Here is a 26,336-nt window from a genome sequence, read left to right on the forward strand (position 1 = left end):
TCCAACTTGATTGTCTCATAAGTCTGTCATATTGTAGTACCAAATTTAAGTGAATTTCGAGTGGAGAATATCTTTTATACGATTCAGTTATTCCACATAAATAAATGCTTGTCGAAATTACAAGAGACGTGGACTATGGAACTTTTAAAAGGTCAGAAAAGTGACAAAACTTTTGTAATTTAGCGTACTACCATGACTATACAAAATCAATAAACATACATTTAACTTATTTGCGATATCATCAATCGACTTTAAAACTCCCTAACAAGCTAAATAGTTTAATTGCAGAAAGACTAGCAAGTCTAAATAGATATATACCCAGTATAGAACAGTCATATAAACATATCTTGTTATTCTACCACATTGTCAATATGGACGTAAAGACTGTTGAATTTAGTAATTTAATGGAATCCATATTAAAAAGATAACTCAACTGTATTGTTTATTTGACGTGATTAACATGAGTTATTTACAATATTTTTATTCCAAAAACATAGAGATACTCAAGTCTAAACTTGTTAAAAACTGATCGATTGTTTCGTATCTCTTTACAAAAAAATTTTTTTATCAACCCTTTAAAACTATCTTTGAACGTTATCTCATTACTGTCAGATATCCAGGTGTCTATGAGTAGCCCCAAATTAACTTTAAATCGTTGAAAAAAATAAATGACTTCCTTTTTATCACACAATATCGTGAACAATCGATTTACTACTTCAAGATCAGTTAGACTTGATGCAGTATGAAGATCAGTTAGACTTGATCAGTATAAAGGTATTGAGATGTTTCTGTGCAGCAAATTCGAATGAACTTTTTTCTACTTCTTTTTATTTAATATATATCTCTCGTTTAAATATCTTTATTGAATTTCATTTATTTGATAACTAAGATTTAAGTGTAGAAATCTTTATAAATTATATAAATTAATTTTTCGGTTAAAATAAATACTTGTACATTCCTTCTTGCATATCAAATTCATGGACTTTGGTACTTCTGACCTGTATACACTATTGTCTGGTACTTAAATATTTCCAATATATAAAGAAACTACTATGGAAAAGAAAGTTTTATATTAATTAGTTTCTATACATAAATTTAATAGACTATATACTAAATTTTGACCTTTATCCGCTTACTTCGGGTATGTGAAGTGTTTCAGTCTATTAGGAAACCACTATATTCACCTAACCAAGTCATTTTATTTAATTTCTTTGTTAAAAAAACAAATTTTTCCGCAAATTAACTTTAATCTATTATTTAAGTATCTCATAAAGAAACTTTTTTATATTATTAAGAAGTGTAACTCATTCGGATTCTATTATAACTTCTGAATAAGTGAAATGAAATTAATTATAACAACAATTGCCATCTTCAGAACTAAATTCAACAATTTCTTTGCAACTTATTTGCCCCACTTATCCTGATTGTACGTCAATTATCCCGTAGTTTATAGAACTAAGAAACGCATTCCCTCTCATAAAATTCTTTCAGACAATTATATTTTTAACAAAGTGAAGCACTTAACGAAATAAAATTAGATAATGAAATTCGAGTCAATTTGCTAGATTGCAGTTCGTGGTAGCGTAAGACTCCGCATAACAAGCAAGCAAGCAAGTAACTTAAATGTATCTAGATACTCTAATGCAATCACTGTTTATATTTCATACTTTTAAAAAAATAAAAATTCTATTAAAAAATTTAAGAAAAATCGCAAAAAAAAAGATTACGTTCACGGGCAAGCAGAAGATAAAAAGTGGGAAATAAAGTAAAAGTGGCTGCCTTGAGTGGAGTAAATGATTATTAATTTACCACTCAATTAATTTGTTTGCATTATGCTGCATACTTTTAGGTGAATATAGTAATTATGAAAATTAAATGATAATGATGTTGATGTTGATAATGAGATAAAATGTTTTTTATCACTTTTTTGTACAAGAAATGTAAACTAAATTTTAATCGAGATTCTCTTGCTGAACAAAAATTATTTAGTAAAATAATTGCAATTAAAAAATTAATTTTTATTATTTCCGTTTTTATATAGAAAATTGTTTAATTAACAACGCAGCTTGTGGTGTTGTATATTTGCAGAGTAGAATGCAATTAAGAAATTCCTATAAATTCGTCTTTATGAATATTGCCTTGACATTGCACTAGAACTTTGCATGAATAGTTCGCACATTGTACGTATTTGTTCATACATATGTGTTACATATGAATTAATTAATAAAAATGTGCCAATAAGCACATTTCATGTGTCACTGTCAGTGTCACTTCGCAAGTAAGTGTCAATTGAAACTGATATCCTCACTACGTCGACTTGTGATGTGTAGTTATGTAGTTATGTAGGCGCTTATGCATACCAACTGGGGCGCCATAAAAATATTGCAATTTCGTTTGAAACTTTGTATGTTTGCGCTGCTGCGTGCAAATATTTAACGAGTGGGGTTAAACTGTCTTCATTATTCCCCGCCACATATTTACGTTACATGCGCGAATTAATTCACTTTTGCTAATTAACTTAATTTATTTTAACTTTGAAGTATTTGTTTACGTGTTGGTTTGCTTGTTTGCCAGTTTGTTGTTGTAGTTGTTGTTGCTTTGTACACGTGCTCGAGAGTGGGCGACGGCTAACCAGTGCAGCTAGAATCTTATTTTACTCCAAAAGTTGTTGACAACTTAAGGCTAATGTTTAATTTTCACTCCAATTAACAAACTTGAAATTGGAGTACAGTGCTATTCTGAGTAGAAATATTTGAGTACTTTTTATATTAAATTTTTTAAAAATTTGTACCAAATCAATCATTTAATACGTTTTAAGCCTGAGTAGACCATTGAGTATTAATATTATTAATTTTTGTTTTATGCAGTAGATGAAATCATCGAGAGGTTCAACCCGGTTATAAAACGCAACTCCACATAAAATAAATTAATGCAGTCATTCAACCCGCGTACCTATGGAGTTCTACCACAGCCACCATACAACCCCCGTAAAAGAGGCCAACCTCATATGGTCAGGGCAGCCGAAGCTGTTGATCCAGATCATCGTGCTACCAAACTTACACCTTTGATCGAGTACCGCATGTCAAACTCCCTTACTATCATTTATACTCCAAACAGTATTGGGTAGTTCCCACTGAATACGTTACTTCGGAAATATTCCAATGCATTTTTCGCGGGGATAGGAGTTAGTAATCTGCGCTTTGGTTGCTGTAGTCACAAGTTACTTTTCTTACACGATCTGATGCCCAATTATATTAGAAAAACATAAGAGATAATTGATTAAATGAGTTGCTTATAGCAAAGACGTTTTATTTTGACGTTTTATTTATTTTTATACATACAAAGCAGGTTTGAACGGTTATATACTTCACACAAACACTTTTTTAATTTTTTTTATAATTTAATTAAATTTTTATTAATTCTAGTACAATTTTTAAATTCCTTTAGTAGCACTACATTGCCCAACTGCTTCTGAAAATGCCTATTCTGCACTTCAGTAAAGCACCGGCACTTCTCTATATTCTGCAAAAAATCGAGGCATTTTTTCGTTTCGTTTTTATAATAGTAGATTTTTCTTACTTGCCATTGCTGCCACCTGCAATATATCAAGCTTTTACCCACCCACTTGAATTTTTCATACATAAATTACATTATTCATGTTGTATATTTTTACCTTTTTTTGAAATTTTTTTTTGAATAAAATTCTCACTTAAACGCTTCAATTTCTACTCGAAAAATTGTGAACTGTGCTCGACGAATGAGATTTTTTTGATTTAATTTTATTTATTTTTTTCCCGCATAAATGTTTTTGATATTTTTATTTTTGCAATTTTTTGACTTGATTAAATACGTTCATAAATTTATCAAAAGTATTTTGCACTAAAATTTAAATAAAAATATCAATAAAGATTGTACGTTAGTGTACGCTGTGTTGTCATACATAAAAGGTTTTAAAAAATCAATTTAGACTTTTCGTTGTGCTGTGGGCTTATCGTTTCGGACTGTGTTGAAATGATTTGCTTGCAACTGAACCAAAAATTTGCAAATGAAAGCCTCACCTCAGGCAGTTTGTCACCCAAATGTTCCAATGTTATTTTATATGCTAATATCAAGTTTATTGTGGTCACGCCTTTGCTAATTCCGATAGCTAATGTTTTCGAGATTTATTATTAAAATGATATATCGATTTCATAGCCATAAAAATGATCAATTACCACAGCCCCCTTTTGCGACCATATGCATCCATCTATGAAGAGATTTAATTTTTAATAAATGTTTTCAAAAAAAATTGTGTCAAATTTTGATTTATGCAGCAAAAAGGGTGACAACATAAATTATAATTAAATCGCTAAATTTAAGTTAAGTTATATGTAAATTATATTTTATTAAATTTGATTTTTAACTGATATATTATGATAAATTAAACAAAAAATGTGATCTCATAAAATGACCTATATTTATGTAAAACGGAAAGTAAAAAAATATATTAATTTCATTTATAGTTGTGAAAATGCACTGCGAAGTATATATACATATATTTATAATAGATTCAATAGCGTTTTTATTTTTAACTTTTAAAGGTGAAGTCACACTTTCTTTTGAGGATCGTTGTTATACCCTCAAGATACATAATACGAAAAATATATATTAAGTTTATATAACACATATGTACCACAGCAAACGCTGATGGTCATATAAATCAAAAGTACGATCAACTTAATGTGAAGAATCGATCTTACTTTTTCCATCTATATGTATGAACACAAACTAGGCTTTTATAAACTAAAAGACAAATAATATTTATCATATAAATTATTTGAAAATATTTCTGTATAAATGAAGACTTGAGGTAATAACTTGCTGGAGTGTGTTAAAATCTATTTCAATTATAACCCGACTACTTGACAAGAATCTGTAGAATACTAAATGAATACTTTATTATTACTTTGAAATCTAATTTTATTTTATTACTGTTATTATTAAAGACCTTTCAGACACAACGCGTATTAGTTATATTTGAGGCCTATGACTACGAAAGCTAAATATCTTTATAATAACTAAAGAGAAGTTATTAACTCAAAACTTTTTCTTTAAATTAATTCAAATTTGTGTTCCAATATAAATTTAGGTCTTTTAGGAAAATAAATTTAAATATTAAATATTTTTTAGTGTCCTAATTTACTTAAATTGCTCATCCGTCAAAACTTTGTTGCATGTAGTAATGTAAAGACTAGAATTTCCTATCTAGAAAAATGTTACTATTTACATCAAAAATTGTAGAAAGCATTATGTATTTCATTTTCCTGAACAGCTCAAAAAGTATGTCATACTAAACCATTAATTCAGGACATTATAATATAATAATTACAACTTCGCACAGTATGTTACAGAGTTGCCAACTAACAAAAAAAATTATATTTGCATTTGGCTATGAAATAAAATGAGTGCGATTTCTATCCAAAGATTATTTTCTAGTTAATTTTAAATAATTTAAAAATAATACATAATTTTATTATATTATCTTTGAACTAAAAATAAAAAATTTTCCTCCTGTAATAACCTATTATACATTATGTGCTTTCAGACGAAAAGAATATTTACACTAAGTTTAACTTACTTCCATTCGCATGACATCACCAAGCCAGCGAAGCCGCTGAATTTTAATGCGCTTAAATATGTTAATGTCGCGGTATAGCGACATATTATTCGGTATCTTATTCGATACTCGTCACCAATGCGTAAGGGACCATAGATCTTCCAAAGAATTTTTCTCTCGAATGCTCCTAACGCCTTTTCATCACTGTTGGTAATCGTCCAAGCTTCTGCAGCATACAGCAGCACAGGTATGATAAGAGATTTGTCAAGAGAAGGCTTTATTTCTCAATTGCCTACTTAGCCCAAAGTAACATCTATTGGCAAGAGCGATTCTTCGTTGAATTCTACATATGTTTATAAAAAAATTCGCTTGTATCTTATAATTTAGACTATTATGCCAATTCATAATGTATTAACTATTTAGATTATTATAATATTCTTCTTTTATAGATATATAGATTGAACTCACTAGAAATTTTTACTCAACTACAGTATCTTAGATTTCATTAAAAGTTACAAACCGTTCTAAATGTTTTCAGTTATATTCAGTTTCAATAACACTATGAGCAAGCAACACGGCTTCAGTAGATAGATGATAGATGTTACCGTTAGAACCTAATCTGGATTTGTCTTTTCATTCTCTATATTTCTTAATCATATACATTTTGTTTTCATATGTATAATTTTGTATTTATTTACCTTAAGTAATTTATAAGATCTTTTTTATTGTCCTTTTACTTACTTACTATAGTTCTTTTAAAGCGTTGTCAACTCTAGATCCTTGCAATAAAATTGAAAATTTGCATTTAATTTGCAGCCATCAAAAATCATTTGTGTGCATGAGTACTGCTTCTGTAATTTGCACATTAATTACTTTTAAGGATATGCGGGGGGGCGAAAAGTACTCAAATATTGTCTACGTCAACGATGAGCTTAACACTTCATTTTCCATTTGAACAGCTTGTAGAACTTTTTTTGTTTATCTATCATTTTAATTATTTTATATTTCTTGTAATTTCTTTTTAATTAATTAATTTTCGTTTTATTTCTCTTTTTTCATATTTACTATACAGCATGTCGACCGGCTTGATGTCCTGTGTGCGGGAAAACTCCCCACCTCTGGAGCAGGATATGAATGCATCATCAGGTCCATTGTCACTACCGGAAACGAGCACAGTCAACGTGAACATGGCTGTTACCTCAACGCCTGTTGCAAACACAACCATTAACAGCGATGGCGGCAGTGGCACAGCAGGAACTGGCGCAGCTCCCAATGCTGGTAAGTGAATGAATACATTAAATTCTATTTGCTATAAGGATAAGAAGAGGATTTTTATTTAATTATTTTCTTAGCTTAAAATGCTTTCAAAACCATTTTGCGTGACCTACTTTTTAATTTTTTTTTTATGAAAAATCTGACAAAATAAACAAGCAGAACATCTATCCTCCTCCGACCGTCAGTCAGTACTATATTTAATGTATTAAGGTAATGCTTGTTCTATATACACTTGGTTCCCTTAAAGGTGTTAGACAGGCTGTCAATGCAGTTTATTATATGCATTTTTAACTCAGATGTTGTTGTTGTTAAAGAATTTGTTCTTTACGGTAAAGAAAATCTGACAAGTTGTTAACGTGATAAAATTAATGCTGAGAGGCAAATTTGGTGCAGGTATCTGTTTGAGGTTGTTAAGTAATAGTGACATAAATTTATTTTTTAAGTTAAAGTAAAAAACTGTTTTCATTTGCTTCATATTATCCTTAAAGTCAGAAACTGTAGGTATGATAAAAAATTTATTTTATATTTTTTCATTTGACAATAAATTTTTATTCTAAATTTAGCAAATTTCTCAAATGAAAATAAAAAAAAAATTTGCAAATCCTTTACATACATCCCTACACATTGTTTACAAATTATTTGTATAATGTATTCGTACCTCTATGTATCCTCGTACCAATATTTGTATTCCCTTTGTGCTGGCATTGCATGTGAGTAATCAAAGTATTGACAAATATCGACAAATTTTTATGTTCAATAAAGTTTTTTCCTTCAAAAATTTGTTGTGAGGAATAAATGAAGCACAAAATCAAAGCACGACACAGCCCGGTTTCTCTCTAATCTTTCGAACCAAAAATATTCACTGTCGTAGGCATAATTCACATATGGTGAAAAATTCATTATGAAATTCCTTTGAGAACTTTTTTGACATCGTAATCGGTTCAGTACTGAAGTATGGATCATAGCACTTTGAAGTACTTTTATGTGGTGAAATCATACTCCAGTTGGGGGTTTAGTTAGGCAATTTTATTATTTTGATTTTGTTTACTTTTCTTTGTATTCACCCTTTCCATCGTAGAATGAAAATATTTGCGTATCGCTCTTACTTATCGTCAAGTCAATAAACCCACAGGCATTGAAATTATAGAGATAGGGTTACTTGTGGCTTTTTTGCACACATGATTTCAATAACACAACCCAACGTAGGTGAGGGTTAAGGTACATACGAATTAAGCTATAGAGAAGTTTTGTATAAAATTGAAAAAATGCTAATGACTTATATAAGAAGTCTTTTAACTTTTGTGGTTTTTAACAAATACAAAAGGAAAAATTATGTGGTTGAGAAAAGGGAAAATCATCAAAACGGTTTCAGTTTCAATTCCAACTCTTATTTATTGTAGTTTAACTGCACTCCACAGAGTAACAATTAGTTTAGAAACTTAACTTGATAATTAAGCACGCGTTTTTTTTTTAGAATTAAGTAAATTAAAAAAATATTCATTTTTTCTTGCAGTATAAAGTGAGAGGAGATTATATTTGTGACATGTAATAAAGAAGCAGTTTATATCAAAGGATATGAATTGTATTTTGAACTTAGAGTAAAAAAATAACTATATTAGATATATCAAGAGTGTAAGAATGCAATAACAATGTTCAATTGGAGATATATACATCAAGGCGCAACAGTGTTTAAAATATAGACGCCGTCTTAAAAATATCTTATAAAATCTTTTCAAAAATAAAGAATCGCAAACAATTCGGTTTAAATGGTAGCTATAGCATAAAACCCGTGCGATTATTATCGTTCTGGCAAATAAAATAGGTCCGTTACCAAAAAGATCTAATTGCCAAATAACATTCGTCCATGTAAAGAAACAAAACGCATCAGTCAGACAAATAACGCTAGATTGGTTTGTTTTATTGGGGTTATATACATATATATAAGTTACAAATTATAAGCAAAAAAGAAGCAAAAAGCCATTGAAACTTTTTTCCCATGCAAAGAGATAATATTATAATTCTAAGAACTGGCATCACCGTAAACTGTCTTATAAATCAACACATCTCAAGAATCAGTCTACACCTACTTTAAAATTTGAGACTATGAATAAAAAGAAGAAGGAATATAAAACTATCAAGCACTTTATCTATTACTGTCCAATGAATAATAAAAAAGGAATGATTGTATTAGATTTTTATCACCTGGAAGATACCTCATATATCTAGTATATTGCTAACATCCTTATAGATCCTATTTTAATTTATGACTTCGACGACAATGTGTTTAAACTGGGACTTGTAATATGATGTGGGATTCCATTGTGATTTTATGGTATCAATAACAATAAGACAAATCAGACTGTGTTTCAATATATAAATCAAAGAAACTGAAGTCAACATTTCTGAGGATGTAGATACAGCTATACGACTTGAAACATATTTTAAGACATATTACACTATAAAAATACAACAGTTGATTCATTTTGCCGAAAATATTATATAAAATAATGCGATATTTAGGTATTCCATTATTTATGTATGTCGTTAAAAAGAAGATACGATTTAATGCTAACAAACAGTATTATTTAATGGAAATTTTACTCAACACTTAAATAAATCATTTTACGATATAAAATATTTAAATGCAAATAACAAATATCAAAGGTCACAACTTCTTCAATGCCTCACTTTTTCAGAAAATGTGACCAAAATGTCTATGAAAAAGGGTATTAAAAATCGTATTAAAAACTAATTAATAGCTTAAAAATCGAATTTCATATCATTATAATGTTCAATCATATTTGTAAACAAAAGCAAAAAAAAAGATTTTTTATGAATTGACGAAAAATAAAGCCAAAGTTGTAAATTTGTGCTCTGATAATTAGTTTACAAATGCGCTACTTTGTGCATTGCGAGGTGTACTTATGCCAATAACCTTTAATATTGTTTTTCTTAACACAATAGTATCTTAAAAAATAGTTTCTGTATATCACGTTTTATATTAAAATCAGTGTTAAGCATAGTTTAATACTCCGTAAAATACAAATGTAATCATTCAAAACGCACATAACACAATGTTTATTGAGCATAAATGTGTAATAATAATGTATCTATGAGATGAAATTAAAAAACATTCAAACAATGCCTTCTGCTATTAAACTCATTGCATTCACACTCGCAGTATATAGTATTCGTAGTATAGTAGTGTAGTAGCATATAAAGCAACGGGCAATGAGTTGTATCTTTTAAATTCAGTTAAGTAGCGAAATAACATGCAACGAAATTACGCGTTACCGCTTTAGAAAGAAACAATGCACGAGCCGAAAAGGGTTAACGTGATTTTGTACGTAAAGCGAGCAGCGAAGCCTCGTCTTCTAACAACAATGGCTATATTTGCCACATGCCGTAGTCTTCATAATTGGATTTGTATTGTTTGTTTTATTGCGGATTTTGAATATGATATGAAAATAAAAAAAAAAAAACTTTATTCACAGTTCATAAATTTGCATATGTAAGCAAAAATACTATTGCACTCCAAATGCGCGAGCAATAGAAGCACAGTGGCGCTTTTTAACCAAATATTTCATATTAAAGATTATACAAAAATATTAATTGGTTTAAATATTTTCATAAGCTAAAATTAAGAAGATTTTAAAAAACATGCTCAGCCCTAGTACGTACCACTCATTTAATATAGGAAATATAGGAAATATATAGAAAAAATATAGGAAAATATAGGAAAAAATATAGGAAAAAAATGTCACTTCTCACTCTTATCCATCGAAATGTCTCTGTATTCTTATTAGAATACATATATCATCTTAGTTAGATACACTCCACTCATATGAATCTATCTATTTAAATATAATAGATATTTATATTTATGTTCAATTTTTTTTGCTTTAAAATTTGTAGTCTCATAAAGGGGACTTTAGACCTCTATTACTTGTTAAAATCATACAATATTGTTTAATAAATAATCTGCATTTCTTAACTAACGTTCATTAATGGTCAATAATTAATGACTGACGCAAGTCATTAATAGATCATAAAACCCCTGGTGTCAATCTAAATCTAAACTTGTGATGGAAATAGAAAAATCAGGATTACCTAACAGTATTACCTTTTTAAAATGATTTAGTCCGATTAGACTGACTAGATACAAGAAAATAAACAATTGCTATACTCAACAAATGGCAAGATACGATCAGGAGCAAACCATTAAAATGTGGCAAGGAAGATGAAGCAATAGCACCTAAGGAAGATGGACAGCTAGACTGATACCTAACATACACCTGACTCAGAAGAAAATCGAGAGACTCAAATTACTTTCTCAGTCTTTTATATTTTACTATATATTCTATACATTGACTTTAACTAAATTGTGGACTGTCGCATTTAAGAGTTTAAATTCCTCTAAAAAATAGATTGAAGAAAAGGCTTATCGAGCGTGTTTTACACAGGATTGAAAGTTTTTATCTTATCCTGCATGTCTTTTTAAGAAAATACTACAAACAGAATCATACCATTAAACCTATTAAATGTAGTCTTAAAACCTAGTATGTCTTATTTGTGAAGTACTTGCCACAAGAACGTACGATTTAGGTTACTGAGTGCATACTTAAAATCAATGAAGGCCAAATACATTTAATATCGAAATTCTTTACACATATAATATAAATTATTTGCTTTTTATAGAACATTAAGTTTTTCAATTTAATTCATTATTTTTATATTCTATTATTTATTAAGTAGTATTTAAATTAAATGGTTTTACAACAAGTAAAAACTAAGAACTCAAAAATTTCAATTATAAATATCACAAGTAACAATTGAAATAATCTCGTATTAAATTTAATGCAATTTAATGCATTTTAAATTTCGTTTACTACATTTAATGCAATTTTATTTAAAAATTGAATTTTTTTTAACATTCATAGGGAGGGCCATACGGCCCGTAGCACACGAAGCTAGAGCAGACAAATGCAAATATATTAAAATTTTATAATTCAGACAAAATCTTTTCCGCATTTGCTGCTTTTAGCTTGGATTTTTTTCATTTTTTTTTTATTTTTTTATTTTATTTAATTTTGCTCTTCAAATGCAATCCATCAAATTTTCCTCAACTTGCTTTTGTTATCTTAGGCAAAATATTTTGCGAGTTTTCCAAAGGCTTTGCTTTGCTGACTGCAACAACAAAGTCCTGCAACTGCAACTCGTAGCGAAATTCGCAACTGTAGCGCCACATGTCGCTTTTTAGATACTTTAACTTTGCAATGATTTCGTTTTTATGCTGCACATTTCTTACTGTTATTTTTTTTTTTTATTCTTCTCTGATTTTCCTCATTAAACGTGATGAGTGTGCATCTTCAAGTGATAAAGATACGCACTCAACTATGAAAACAACATGGAGTATAAGACGGACGAGCGGGCGGGTTCGTTCGTCCACAATCACACAAACACACAAACACCATTGGTAATGGCAGGCAAATGCCATTTGAAGGTTGACTCTACATAAGTTTTTCTCGACGTTGCAAATTTTGCATTTTCATGCAACAATGCTGCCCGCAATGCTACAAAAACAACAAAATGCATTTAAAAAAATGAAAAATATGAAGAAAATTAAAAAGTCAAAAAAAAAATAAATCATTCGAGAAAGGGAAAGGTAGTTTTAATGACTGACGCTCGTTATATTCATAATATTACTATGACTGCACTATGTATCTTTATGACAACAAAAGCGACAGTGCTGCCAAAACGGCAGCAGAATGTGCTTTCTACAATTAAAAACGTAACAAAAAGTTTACTTAAGAAAATGTAGTTTATCTTTATTCATGTATATAGGTATAGTAATATATTATTACTATTATATAAGAACAAGAATGTCATAATTAAGAAGAATTTGTTATTTTAAGTAATTTACTTTACTTACGGCTCATAGAAAATAAAAGAGAAATGATATTTAGAAGATTTTCCTTAGATAAAATATAAATGAATTCGAAAAAAGAAGATGCAAATTTAAACTCTAAAAATGAAAGTAAATCAAATGCAAATTTTTTTATTTGTTTAGGTAAAAGTTGAAAATAAATCATTAAAATTGTGAGTTTAGTGCGCATAACACACATCGTCTGGAGTGGGATTCCAAACTTCTTCTCAATTAAGTAAATGTAGGCGTTTATTTGAATGTCTTTAACTGAAAAGATTAAGATTAGGTAAAAAAACTACTATAGTCAGTGCTATCATCCTCACCTTCCTGACACATCTCAATCAAGGACACTATGGTGTGATTCTTTCCGTTTAGATTAGCAAAAGATTAATACAAAAAAAAAACAAATATAAAAGTAGAGCATTGATTCACTAACACTTCTAATTACCTTTGAATAAAAAAATTCTCAAAATCATATATCAAATAGAGAACCATTGACAAATTAAAGAATAAATAAGCAGCTTAAAATGCCCAAGAAAATGTTGCTTACCAATAAAATAATAAAATGTACTAAGAATAATTAACATAAAAATGATAAACAAAAGTTATAAATAACAACGTCAGACACAAAAAATGCCTTATTTAAAAGTAGACTAGTTTTTCACAAATTTACTTAACAAATAGAATAGTAAAAACCATCCAAAAATGGCAATAAACAAAAAAATACGAAATTCGTAAAAATACAAAAAAGTTGACAGGTACCTAAAAACAAAAAGATCTCAACTTTATTTACTTATTTATTTCTCAACTGTTTATTTGACACCTAATTACCACACTTCATAGATGAGTTTCAAGACCGCTCCCATCTGCAGGTTCTGTAAATTGTGTAGTAAAATGTTTGCCCATAATATCTGATCGTATGATGCATTTGTCAGAAAAAGTATCAAATACCTCTAGAAATTTTCAATTTAAAATATTTTTATTTTATATGAACCACTTTCAAAGTTGCTTAAGTTAATTTAAAATTGTAAATCCTTTTCAACATTTGAGAAATGCATTGAATGTATAATTTGTGAAAAAGAAATGTAAAAAGTTAACCTTGTACATACTCTACCTTTCGCAATCAATTCTTTCCTCAATTATCGATATCTTATATAGAAGAACCCATTGACAGTTTAAATAATCAAAGATAAGTTCTATCTTAAAATGCTGAAGAAATCGTTTCTTATCTATAAAATAATAAAATATTCTAAGAATTCATTAAACGTAAAAAAATATAGCAAAAAGTTATTAATTTTAACTTCAGACAACAAAAAATGTTCTTGTTTAAAATTCGATTGGTTTTTGACAAATTTACTTAACAAGTATAATTATTAAAAATTATTACCTAAATTTCAATAAACAAAAAATTACGAAATTCGTAACAATATAATAAAGTATGACATTTATTTATAAAACATAACAATCATATATATATTTATTGTCTATATAATTATGAGCGTAATTTTAAATAACTAATAAAAGTTGCAGTTGATTTCTAGATTAACTTACCTAATGATCATAGTATAAGGTAAGATTATTCGAAAAATCCATGGTGATACCACATGTGTTGTTTCATATCTTAAGTGACTTTAATGAAGGGAGAGCGTTCGAATTTGTCAATGAATACATCTATCTAGGTAACACCATAGCAGACAACAACGATGAAGCCTGCAGATCAGACGAAAGAATTATGAGCGCAATAGACAATTGGTATATAGAGTTCTCTCTCGTTAGACAAAACTTGCATTCTATATGATACTCATCCCACCTGCATAAGAATGGACGTTATTACAGAATGATGACGCACCACTGGGAGTTTTCGAAAGTCAAGTTTTTCTTAAGATCTGTGCGAGCTTTATCACTGTGATATCATTGTTATATTGAGCGAATTAACATACAGCGACTTTACTGACTTGGTCATGTCGTAAGAATGGATGATGATGCTCCCAGCGAAAAAGATGATTGTAGCGGCAATTGGAGAAAGAAGACGTAGATGTGAACCAATTCCCCGATGAAGTGATGAAATTGATGAAGCACTAACCGCACTTGATGTAGAAAACTGGAGAAGGTATAGGTACCTGGGAAGTAGTGCTGCTTCAGGGCGAAACACGGTAACGGTTTTTTGGTCCTCTAAGTAACTACACATCGAATAACATTGTTACATAGGTAGACAAAAAAAATTCCCTATTATCTTAGTTTTTGTTTAATTTTGGATTGACAACACCATGTCTTAAGTACTACGAAATATCAGTTATATAGACCCAAATAAAATTGTTCTTATTTCTTGAATTTCTTTGTCATTATTTCCCAATACCATTTATTTATACACATCTAACAATATTTGAACATTGAGAACTATCTATAAATGTACTCACATGTTGTTCATATATTTTTTTTAACGATTTTTAAAAAATACCTACGACGTACTTTTTTTCGTAAATAGTACAGTATTCTAATTAAATTTAAAACTGTATTTAATTAAATTTAAGGATTGTCTACATAATTTGCTCGCCCTTTAAATCAATTTTACCTTTAATGGTACTTTATATATTTTAATCGATACAATTTTATACAAATGAACAACTGAAATCAGATTAATGTTTTGCTTTACATGCAAAAAAATTCTAAACATAAAAAGTAAACAAATGATTGCCACATTTTAGGAATAAAAAAGCCCAAATAACAAATAAAACCAAAAAACGAAATAAACAAAACACTTTACCATGCCAACACTAATAAATTAAAAACAATAAATACAACCTAAAAACATAAAAATTTGAATTCAAACACAAAAAAAAAACAAACAAAAAACAAATCGAACTATCAACAGCAATAACGAAAAAATATATAAAAACTAAAACAAAATCGAACAAACAAACCACACAGCCGGTACAAGGAAAAGCCTAACGAACCATCAAACTTAACATTTGTATGAGGTGGTTTGAGGCAATATAGTTTGTGTACTAAAAGTACCAAAGTAACAAGGTAGTAGGAATACCATATATGGCATGGGTTGTATGAGATGCAGTGCGGTATGTTGAAACATACGGTGTCGGTGTAAGGTGTTACGTCGCGAAGCTTTTGTGTTTGCTTGTTGTGCGGTGCAAAGCAAATGCTCGCATGAGTCGTATGAGTACTAATATATTCGTATAAACTTGGTTGTACGCTAACGCTAATGAAGTAAGAAACGAGCGTATGCAATACATTATAACCAAAGCCGAATTGTTTACATTTTTACTGGCTGGCAGTCAGAGCAGGAGTTCGAAGGCACGAGAAGAGGCAGCGGCTAACTGCTAAAGCTATAGCTATGGGCTTGCTTTACTTATTATAAGCACACATGTTTGTGTGCTTTTGTTTATTTCTCAGTATATTTGTTTGTGCATTTGATGATTATTTTTTGCTTTTTTTTGTGTATAGCGTGTAATTTTTCGCTTTTGATTTTTATACTGATTTCATTCAGTAGAAATTACTTCACCTGAATAGGTGAATCGCGCCGCAGTAAGTCGCTGAGTGCTTGTCAATATCGTGTTAGGTTTCAGTAATAAAAGAAATATCTTTTAGCTACCAGCGTTTTAACAATAGCCAAAATTTGTAATTATTTTTTTCGCATGAAAGCACTTTCCATAAGTGGTAAAAAAATAGAAGAAATTTTAAAAAATTTATAAACAGTTTTTTTATTTGTTCTTAAATATCGTGTTTTTTTTTATATTAAAAAATTTTTTTGCAAAAATAAATATAAAATAAAGTATAGACACAAAAAGAAAAAATAATAACACTAAATAAACATAAAATTGCGAATAATATTGTGAAAATATGTTAATATAATTTTTAGTGTAAAAATTTTTGAAATTATTCCTTAACAAAAATTGTTAAAATTTATTTTTTATATTAAAAACTAAAATCAAAAAAAAAAATCTTAAATACTTTTGAAGTGCCGATTTTGTGTTAAGCCAAAGTTCACTTAGCCTTTAGCTAAAGTTTTTGAAAGCAAGGTAATTTGTTATTAAAATTATTTAATAATATTTCAATAAAAAGTGTTCAGTACGGACAGGTATTCTACTCTGATTTACTATAATTTTCGGTGAATTAAAAAAATTGCTTTTCTTATATTTTTACTATAAACACACGAACGTGCGTTTCGAAAATTAAAATTTTACTACAAACTGTTTTTTGAGAAACTATTTTTTTCAAAGCATACAATATACAAAAGTATACTGTTTAAGTATATATATATATTTCACAATTTATAAACATTTAGTCACAAAATTAAAAACAAATAGTTTATGTAATAAAACAATATAATTCGCCATAATTAGTTATTAATCTTAAATACGTAATGAATTGCTTTTTATCAATTCCAACTAAAATGTCTGTTATGATATATTGGTATTATTATTTCAGACCACCTTGATGTGATTCACTCAATGTTATTGACATTTTTATCTTCTTATCAAAAACTTCAACATTTTTACGACAAATTACATGAACTCTTTGAAAGATAATAATAATTATACATGTGTAGCACCTATTTTCTAACAATGATGTGATATCTCCAATAATTATACAAAATTAGTGTTATATCTTAAATGTGTTTTGCGTTCATTATATCGATTTTTCCAATAAAGTCATAATGCCCATATGATTTGGCATAAAACTTAACCAATTATGCTAATTTATAATATTGTGAATCTAAAATTGTGACAAAAGATATACGATTTCGTAAAAATATGTTTCAGAATTGCCTTTTTGTACGGGTTTTCATCAAACTAATACATTAAACTAATTAATTGAAATATAAAAACTGAGTACAAGTTTAATTAAGATTAATTTGTCAAAAGTTTAACTGAGTTATCCCTTTAATTAGAATTTTAAATAACATATCTCCCATAACACATTTGTAATTCGCTATAAGACAATAATATATATTATGAGATTAAAGTACAGGATTTCGTGGTTCTGATATAGTAATACCGTTTGAGTAATATCCAAGTATATCGAACAGTCATCCTAGGCTTAGTGTAAGACTTATTATTTCATAATATGAATCATTTACCAACTCAAATTAAACTAAATACGAGATTTATAATAATGCTTTGCATAGAATTTTCTTCAGTAATAAAACAAATTTATTTTTTTTACATTTAGTAGATATATCAACAAATAAAATTGTTGCATCTGAAGCAAATCAAAACTATATATTTAAAAAAAAATTTGATTAATAATCTCTTAATCACAAATATGTTTTATTTACATTTAAATTTTGAAATCACAAAATAAAACTGTATCATTGGATAAAAATAATACTCAGTTGCAATCACTTTGATCTATAAAAGATATCAAAACTTTGTATCTATATCTTTAAGGCATAACTTCAATTGATTTTTATTTTATATTGTATTTTTGTAAACTATTTTTGTGTTTTTGATCAAAAAATACAACTATTTAACTATAAATGATACTTAAACCTGACTAGTTGATTTCATTTAAAAAATTATTTTAGACATGTAATTTTAAACTACCATTTATTTATGTCTTTGAAAAATAAATATTTTTTTAATAACAGCAATTTATTTCAATTTAATGAGGCTTTTAAGTACTTTTTTGTCCCGTGCCCCTAATAAAATTACGCCATCATTAAAGAAGTCAAATATAATTGAATAAATCCCATAAATACATTAATACTAAAAGCTCCCTTAGATATGTGATATGAGTTTGTGAACTATCAGTTTAGAAAACTCGACTGAATATTCTCTTAAATGAGTCTTACCGCGATCGTCAGAAGAAATTGCTTTAGATTTGGGACTAATATTCTAGAGTATCTTTGTCAATTTAACGACTTTTCCCTATAAAGCGTACTAGTCTTCATTAAAGATTCGTAATGGTTCGTAGTCTTCGGGACATATATTAGAGTACAATGGATCAATATACTTAAATAGATTCATACCATTACCGTATTTAATCTTACCGCACCGTCATAATGGTTATAAATTAGATAGAAATAAATGAATTTAATACGAAAGAACTTCTTAGTATAACTAGCAGAGGATTCCAGTGTAAATGTATTTAGTATTTTTATTAAAATAAACTATAATGTTACTATATTCTTCCTATATATTGATCCATTTAGTTGTCTGCTTTAAAGTATTAAACAATACCAGCCATTTTATAAACTATATATAAAGTATATCGTATTTATAAACTATAACTAAAAACCGTTTTAATCAAAATTAGTTATGCAAGAGTTGTCATAAAAGTTAACTAATCTTTTGCCATACGTATAAAAAAAAATCATGAATTGGGTGAAAATATTTCTGGTTCACTTATTTTTGGTTTTACACGTATATTATTTGATATCCGAAAATACAACGAAGAGGTCTGTTTAGGCTTCGAAAGTACCCTCACTATAAAGTAATTATCACCAACACCGATTGTCAAATTTGTTTTATTTAATTATATTTCAAAACTATTGCATGAAATCTGCTTTTGGTGTGAAAACAATGGATTTGGAAGCGCCGCGGCACCATTAAAAACGCATTTCTTGGCCATATTTCAAACCTTGTAAAATTTGTCATGCCATGAAATAGTAGTTTTGTTTTCAACAATATTTCAAAAAAATTTCTTTTAAAAAAAATACATTTTTAATTACATTTTTGCACTGTCTCTTTAACGCTTGCTTGGTGCTTTTATTTCTTCACAGCTACGAAAAAAATGTTAACTCTTTAATTTAATTAAAACGAGTGATAGCTAATTAAAGTGGATTGCGTAAACTATGATTGTTTATAGTATGCCTAATAAATTTTTTAAATATTTTTAAATGCTTTTTTTTTGTTTATTTACTAAATTTTTTAAATACCTGGTAAGCATTTAAAGTATTTTGTAAAGTGCGCAAATCCTTAGTTTGTTGTTGTTGTTTGCCATTAAACTGATAACAAAATCAATAAGAGATTAAAAAATGTAGTTAAATATATATATGTTTATATCGTATAACAGTTTATCAGTTTATTATTTTTTTATTATTTCTTTTATTTTTCCATCCTTTTACTTTAATTTATTATTATTTTTTCTTTACACATAACATTGCTATTTTCTTAGAAATATTTTTATTATTTTTACACTCTTCAGTGATTTTTTAATCATATTATATAATCTAATTTAATAACAATACTTAAATTTAGCTTATGAAGTTTTGAAAATTATTTAAGTATTTTATTTTAAATTAATTATTATACTTCTTAAGTAAATTTAATTACTTCACTTTATTTTAATCAGTATTGTTTAAATAGAATAAATAATTAAAATTTTTATTGATTTATTAACAATCATAGTTGCATTTAGAATAATATTATTTATTTAATAAATTAGAATTTAAAGTGAAATATAAAAGTCTTGAAACACACTTTTTCAATCACTAACTACTCCCGAAATTCCCAATGAAAATATTGATGATAATGATATAAGTTGCTTTTAAATCAAAAATGTACTAGGAGGTGTGATATCTTAAAGCAAAAGCCATCAAGTATCGGTGTAAACCCAAAAAAGACGTTTTACATGAAGTCTGTCACACATATGTACATTATAAAATATATATTATTTATATATTGTATCGATAAATTAGTATGTCTGCGCCTACTCTCTTTATTCTCTATTATATAAAATGTTTTATCTTCCTCTCTTGTATAGATAAGTGTCTATAAAATCAATGCGTAGTCTCTGCTAGCCAACCTTCCCTGTTCCTCATTTAGTAATAATTTTTTATTAATTATATGTGTATTTATAAAATCAAATCTTACAGATGAAATTTTTCAGGATCTGTAGATATAATAATACAATGAATAATAAAATTAAGACCCTGAGTTATCCAAAGAAATTTTTTGTATTTATTTAGAAACATTAACAAAAATTTACGTAATTTTTTTTTTGAAATAATTATCACTAAATTTTTGTTGATATTTACACATCAATATCGAGGCATTCCCTGCAGTATTTCAGTATTTCTGAATGTGCTATTTTGATTCTTCGGATATTTTCGACACATACCGTATGTTCAATTACAAATGCTTTCAATTTATTTGAAGAAATTGCATTTATCCATCTAATGATTTTCATTTCTTGTTTCAATTATAGCGCATTTTTAGTGTTATTAGCTAGCACTTTAACTATTGCTCAACACTTTACAAGACAACTTAAATGTAACATATAAGGGTAGACTTCAATTTTGTACGGAAATACATATAGTATATAACATTTTTAAAGTATGACTTATTTTAGTAAATTATTATTGATATTGTTATTTTTTAAAAACAGATTATATTGTTATTGGGATTTATACCGTAGATTATACGGTTTCTAAACAAAATTAGTAAATTTGTATAATTATTAGATTTGTAAAGTTTAATTAATAAAAGCTATTAGTCTGTTCATAAATATTTAGATAATATATATTCTAGTATTATACAGTTTAAACTTGGATAACTAATTAGTTTAATCATGATAATCAAATAAGTGTAATAATCAAATAAATATAGTAATTATTATTAATAATCCTCTAGCCCTTGCTCTTATATGGGTCTGAAATGATTAATACCACAATAACTAATCTGCATATAGTATGTTTGAGGCAAAATTCCATTGGACAACAAGTAGGCGATTAAACTTAATTAACTTTTCACACTTTGGATAGCAGAAATGTTGCTCCGGTATAAGCAACTATGTTGTTTCTCTTGCTTGCTATGGTATATTTGACGTCTTGCATAGTTACAACTGCATTCAGGGTTAGCCACTTAAGTATTAGGTGCGTATATAATTGTCTTGCATTAGCAAACCATGAAGGTGGCGTACTGAACTGAACTGAACTCAGCTCTGCCCATGCCTTTAGACTGCGCTACTTTCTTAGTTTAATATTGTAGATACATTATAAAAAATTCTTTTTTTTCTTTTGTTTGGTTCTTCAAGTGTTGGTGATTGAAGGTCGAGTGATTGTTTCTATACTTGGTTTGGTTTGATTCGGTTAGATATAGTTTTGATGATTTTATTGCAATTTTTTATTGTTGCTAGTAGTTTGAATTGTTGGCGTTAAGTGGGCTTTGAGTAGCTTATCCGGTTCTTAAGCATTTAATGAATTAAATGAAATTTGTACAACATTAATTAAAGCGCAAAAATTTTACTTAATTATGCTAATAAATAATATTTTATAATTTATATAATTATACACGATTTAAAGCTTATTTCTATCGTCAATATTGATATATAATAAGCAACAGGAGTACTAAAGTAACTTATATGTAATTTTTTGGTTTAAAACAATATTTTTAGATGTTAATTTTCCTTGTCTATTTAAAAGTTAGACGGATTCGACTAGCAAAGATAAGGCAAGGACGAATATTTTTAGATTTTTAAATATTTTCTTACTTATTCATATATGTCTAATTGTATAAGTGAGTGTTTCGATGGCAATTTTACCATTAAGCCTACTGCATATTTCATTATCGGAAATATGATTCTTTTCTATCGACAAGTATTTTTATTCACATAGTTTAATTTTTGGTTTATTTTATTTTTTTCTTATTTTGTATTAACTTTAGTGTAGATTTGATTATTACATTAGAATAATTGATTTTACCCCCATATTAATAGAATGCTGGAGATTATTTTACCACTTTGTATTTTCCAAATAAATAAATATTGTTTTATTTTTTTTGGAGGGTGACGTAGTTCTTAAAGAACAAACATTTCTGCTCATCACTCATACTATGCTTTCTGCAAATATTAGTCAACAATTTCAATCAGAAATTGGCTTCTTCCAAAACGGTGGTTAAAGTTTTCACTGGGAATATTACATCTTTCACTGATGTCAATCACTGATGAGTCAGTGTTCCACTGCCACCACTGCTACAAGCAAAAACTTATTGAAATGAGTAAAAAAAAAATGCTAATGATGAAAATTTACTTATTCTCTTCATACGATTTAAAACTTAAAGCAACTTAATTATATATGGATGAGCTCATTTCTAAGACAATCTGATGTTTAAAGCTGAGGTCGGACTTTCATATATAAAAAATATTTTTTTGTCGCTACAAGTTTTGTGTTATTTGTAAACATTTTAATAACAAATATTCTATTTTGTATTAATCAGTATCAGTTTTTGGTTCAATGAAACTTCTACTCCTATTAAAAGCTAACATTTCATTATTCAAGTGTTAACAAAACACCCACCCACATAAGCCACACATTAAGCAAAAAACACATTTGGAGTTAACAATATTTGGAGTACAATGTCTAAGAGTAATGCAATCAATACAATTTTTATTTAATTATTTATTTTATTGTTTTTTAACATCAAAATCAATTTAATTTATTTATTTTTCTAAGCATAATAAATCAATAATTTTTATACGCTCGTACACTTAAAGTGCAAAATACGTCATTTGTAATTTATTTAATTTGTTTGCAATATTGTTTTTGCATTACTTCAATTTAATTACATCATTTCACACATTTTGTTGTATTTTGAGATACAAAATATTGAAATTTATTGTTTGCCAAAAGGAAGTTCAGCGATGTGTTCATCGAGTAGAAATATCAACACGGCACGTTCAATTCCGAATTGACGACATCAACTCAACTGAACAATCTGTAAATCTTTCATATCCGCTTGATTTGTAATAAAACGGCAGCTGCGTTTTATTTTTCTTTTTTATTATTAATCTTAAATCAATAATTTTATTGTAAAGCCTTTGAAACAATAACAATCGTAAATAATTCATTACAATTTAATCAGATTAGGATTTGCTTAAATGTCGCTTAAAACAGAACTATTCATAATAATACATTTTATTTATTTGATGCTGTTAGCTGGTTGTTTTTAATTTTTAGTTTCAATAATGGTATTGTAAATAATTTTATTGAAACAATTATAATTTAACAAATGAATAATTTACAATTATTTATTACAATTTAGAAAGATTAGAATATACTTAGATATCACTTATAACTAGCGACAAATTTTTTTTTAATATTTTGGTGCTGTTAACTGGAGTTTTAATATTTGTTTATTTTTGAAGAAGTTTACTTTGTAATTGATATAAATTTAATTTATATTGACAATTCATAAGCAATTTGAAATTTTTAATTTGACTTACATAGTTCAGTAGATTATGTTGAGAATTTTATAAAAGTACACGACATTTCTGTTGTTTAAGCGAATCCGTCAATGTTTCTCTGATATAATATAGAGTGATAGACCGTCTTAATATAGAGTGATCAAAATTGTCGATAAGTGACGAGAAAAGAGTCGACGATGCTTGAAGCACTTGTATGCTAGAAACACCGGTATTTACACCATTCAATGTGGTTAAATGAGCTATTAGTAACAAATACTTTCAGTAAGTGGATTATTATTACGATATTATAATCTAAATATAATCTCAAACACAAATTATAGCAGCTAAAAAGACAAAAGCTGTTATACAACACTAGACAAATCACAGCACTAGGTAAAATCAGATTTGAAATAAACAAAGTATCAATCATATATAGTATTTAGTAACGTTCACACCTCAGCACACGGCTTCTGTTGAAAATTAACAGTGGTGACGAGTTGATAAGAGCAAAAATTTTCTTATTATGAAATCGTGTGTAAATGCAAATACAATACAGATGAGTTTTTAAAAGAGATAATATCACAATAACTACAATCCGCTTTCAAAACTCCATGTAGAATGTACTCCAAAGAGGAGTGACTTCATATCTAAACTCAACGCAGTTATTACCTACATTTAATACATTTAAAAAAATAAGGTCATATTAATATTCCCCACGTAATTTGTGCATATATTTCCAAAGGAATGCATTCATATGATTATTCAAAAGAAAAAAACAAAAATAGGATTCTTATTTGGAATGCTTGATTAGGATGTTGTTATTTACAAAAGAAACCTCTCTGGATCACCGGATATAAGTACTGACTTTTGTTCTATTGGAACAATAGAACTGGAGACTAGAATGAAAATTTCTCACAATATTTACTGTCACAACTTCAAATAAACATAGGAGAAGAAAACTACTTTTTTTTTGCTCTACATATAGTACTCTTCCATAGTTTGGAAAATAAGAGAAATTAACATGAATGAATATGATGTTCTTGAACTGCATAAACTAAATCTAATCATTCTGTCTACACCAATAGCCACCGAATTACTATTTAAATTAATCAACCAGCATTTCCATAGCTAACTTCTTCTAAAGCATATTTCTGACTACAACATTTCTAAAAATAAAGTTAAATAATTATATACTATAGTATATAAATATATTGTACTTCTTCGTTAATAACACCTAACTTTTATTAATAATTGCTGCAGAGAAATATAATTTTCTATGCTGGCTTTCTTCTTTTTTTAATATATTCCACTTTTAACAAAGACAAACCACAACCCAATTTTATGAACTATTTTATAGGGCACTGCATCTTTGTGTGAAGGCTTCGGCCATTAAGTAATAGAGTTTCTTTTAATAAAACAATTTCATAAATTCATATTTTTGATAAGCTTTTGTATTTCTTCAACAAACAAAAAAAAAAAAAACAAAAGAAAATTTGAAACAAATGTCAATTTCTATTGTCAACAAAAGAAAATCTTAAAACCGTTTGTTTCAAATTAGCATATCAAAAAGGTAATATCAGATCAGAAAAAAAAAATAATAAAAAAATTATTTAATATATTGCTCTTATTTTTATATAATATTTAAGACATGTACTAATATACGAATTTGGTAAACAATCATTAGTAGATATTAACACGTAGTAAACCGCGTTTGATAATCAAATTTATAGCCATCAAAAGTAATAAATATTATTTGTATAAATATTATTTGATTTGTTTTATTGCTTTGATGAAAGCAGCATCTTTGATTTTTTTACAAATACGAGTATATATTGGAAGTAAGCTAAAAATATTATTTTATTATAAACATATTCAATTAAAATAAAACCTTAGAGTAATTGTTTATGCATTTATTTGACGTATTTCGTCAAATGTGTATTGCATTCGAAAATACATTTTTACATTTTTGCTAACAAAATTAGTCACTGTTAAACGTCATCAAATTATTTACTGTCAAACTGTGTCAGTAGCTCAAGTTTGAAATTTGAAATTTGAAGTTTTAAACCCATTTACCAGTAAAACAATTTAATCAAAAATATAAAAAAACTAATACCAAATTAATTGATTGGTCACATTGCTTTGCGGTTCAATAGAGATTTCAAGCTTTAACTTCAATTTCAATGCTTTTGTAATGATTTAATTTGCATTTCAATGTTAGTGTAATGACTGAAAATTTAATTTTCAACACGTTTTTCTTCAACTATAAAAGTTTGATGACTTTGTGAATTGTAGCTTATTTCTATTGACAAAATATTTCTTTATTAGTTGGACGTCCACTTGTAATAGTCATTTTGTGCTCCAACTAATTACCATTATTTTTTAACATTTATATTTTAT

At 27.7% G+C, this 26,336-nt stretch overlaps 1 protein-coding gene across 3 annotated transcripts in view; it reads left to right on the top strand.

Moving 5' to 3' along the window:
- The window catches only part of LOC119682759 (putative uncharacterized protein DDB_G0277255), a 53,170-nt gene that overhangs the window by 382 nt on the left and 26,452 nt on the right, over positions 1 to 26,336 (top strand). Inside the window, exon 1 of one of the 3 annotated variants that reach the window (XM_038096261.1) lies at positions 6,649 to 6,874. The exons of 1 other annotated variant lie outside the window; for it this stretch is intronic. In XM_038096261.1, coding sequence (XP_037952189.1) covers positions 6,670 to 6,874 — 205 coding nt within the window. In that variant the 5' untranslated portion in view covers positions 6,649 to 6,669. Of the gene's footprint in view, positions 1 to 6,648; positions 6,875 to 16,728; positions 16,832 to 26,336 lie in introns of those variants that run through there. One more of the 3 variants, XM_038096262.1, reaches the window with a different exon arrangement.

The sequence above is a fragment of the Teleopsis dalmanni genome, chromosome 2 (assembly GCF_002237135.1).
Source record: "Teleopsis dalmanni isolate 2A chromosome 2, ASM223713v2, whole genome shotgun sequence".
NCBI lineage: Eukaryota > Metazoa > Arthropoda > Insecta > Diptera > Diopsidae > Teleopsis > Teleopsis dalmanni.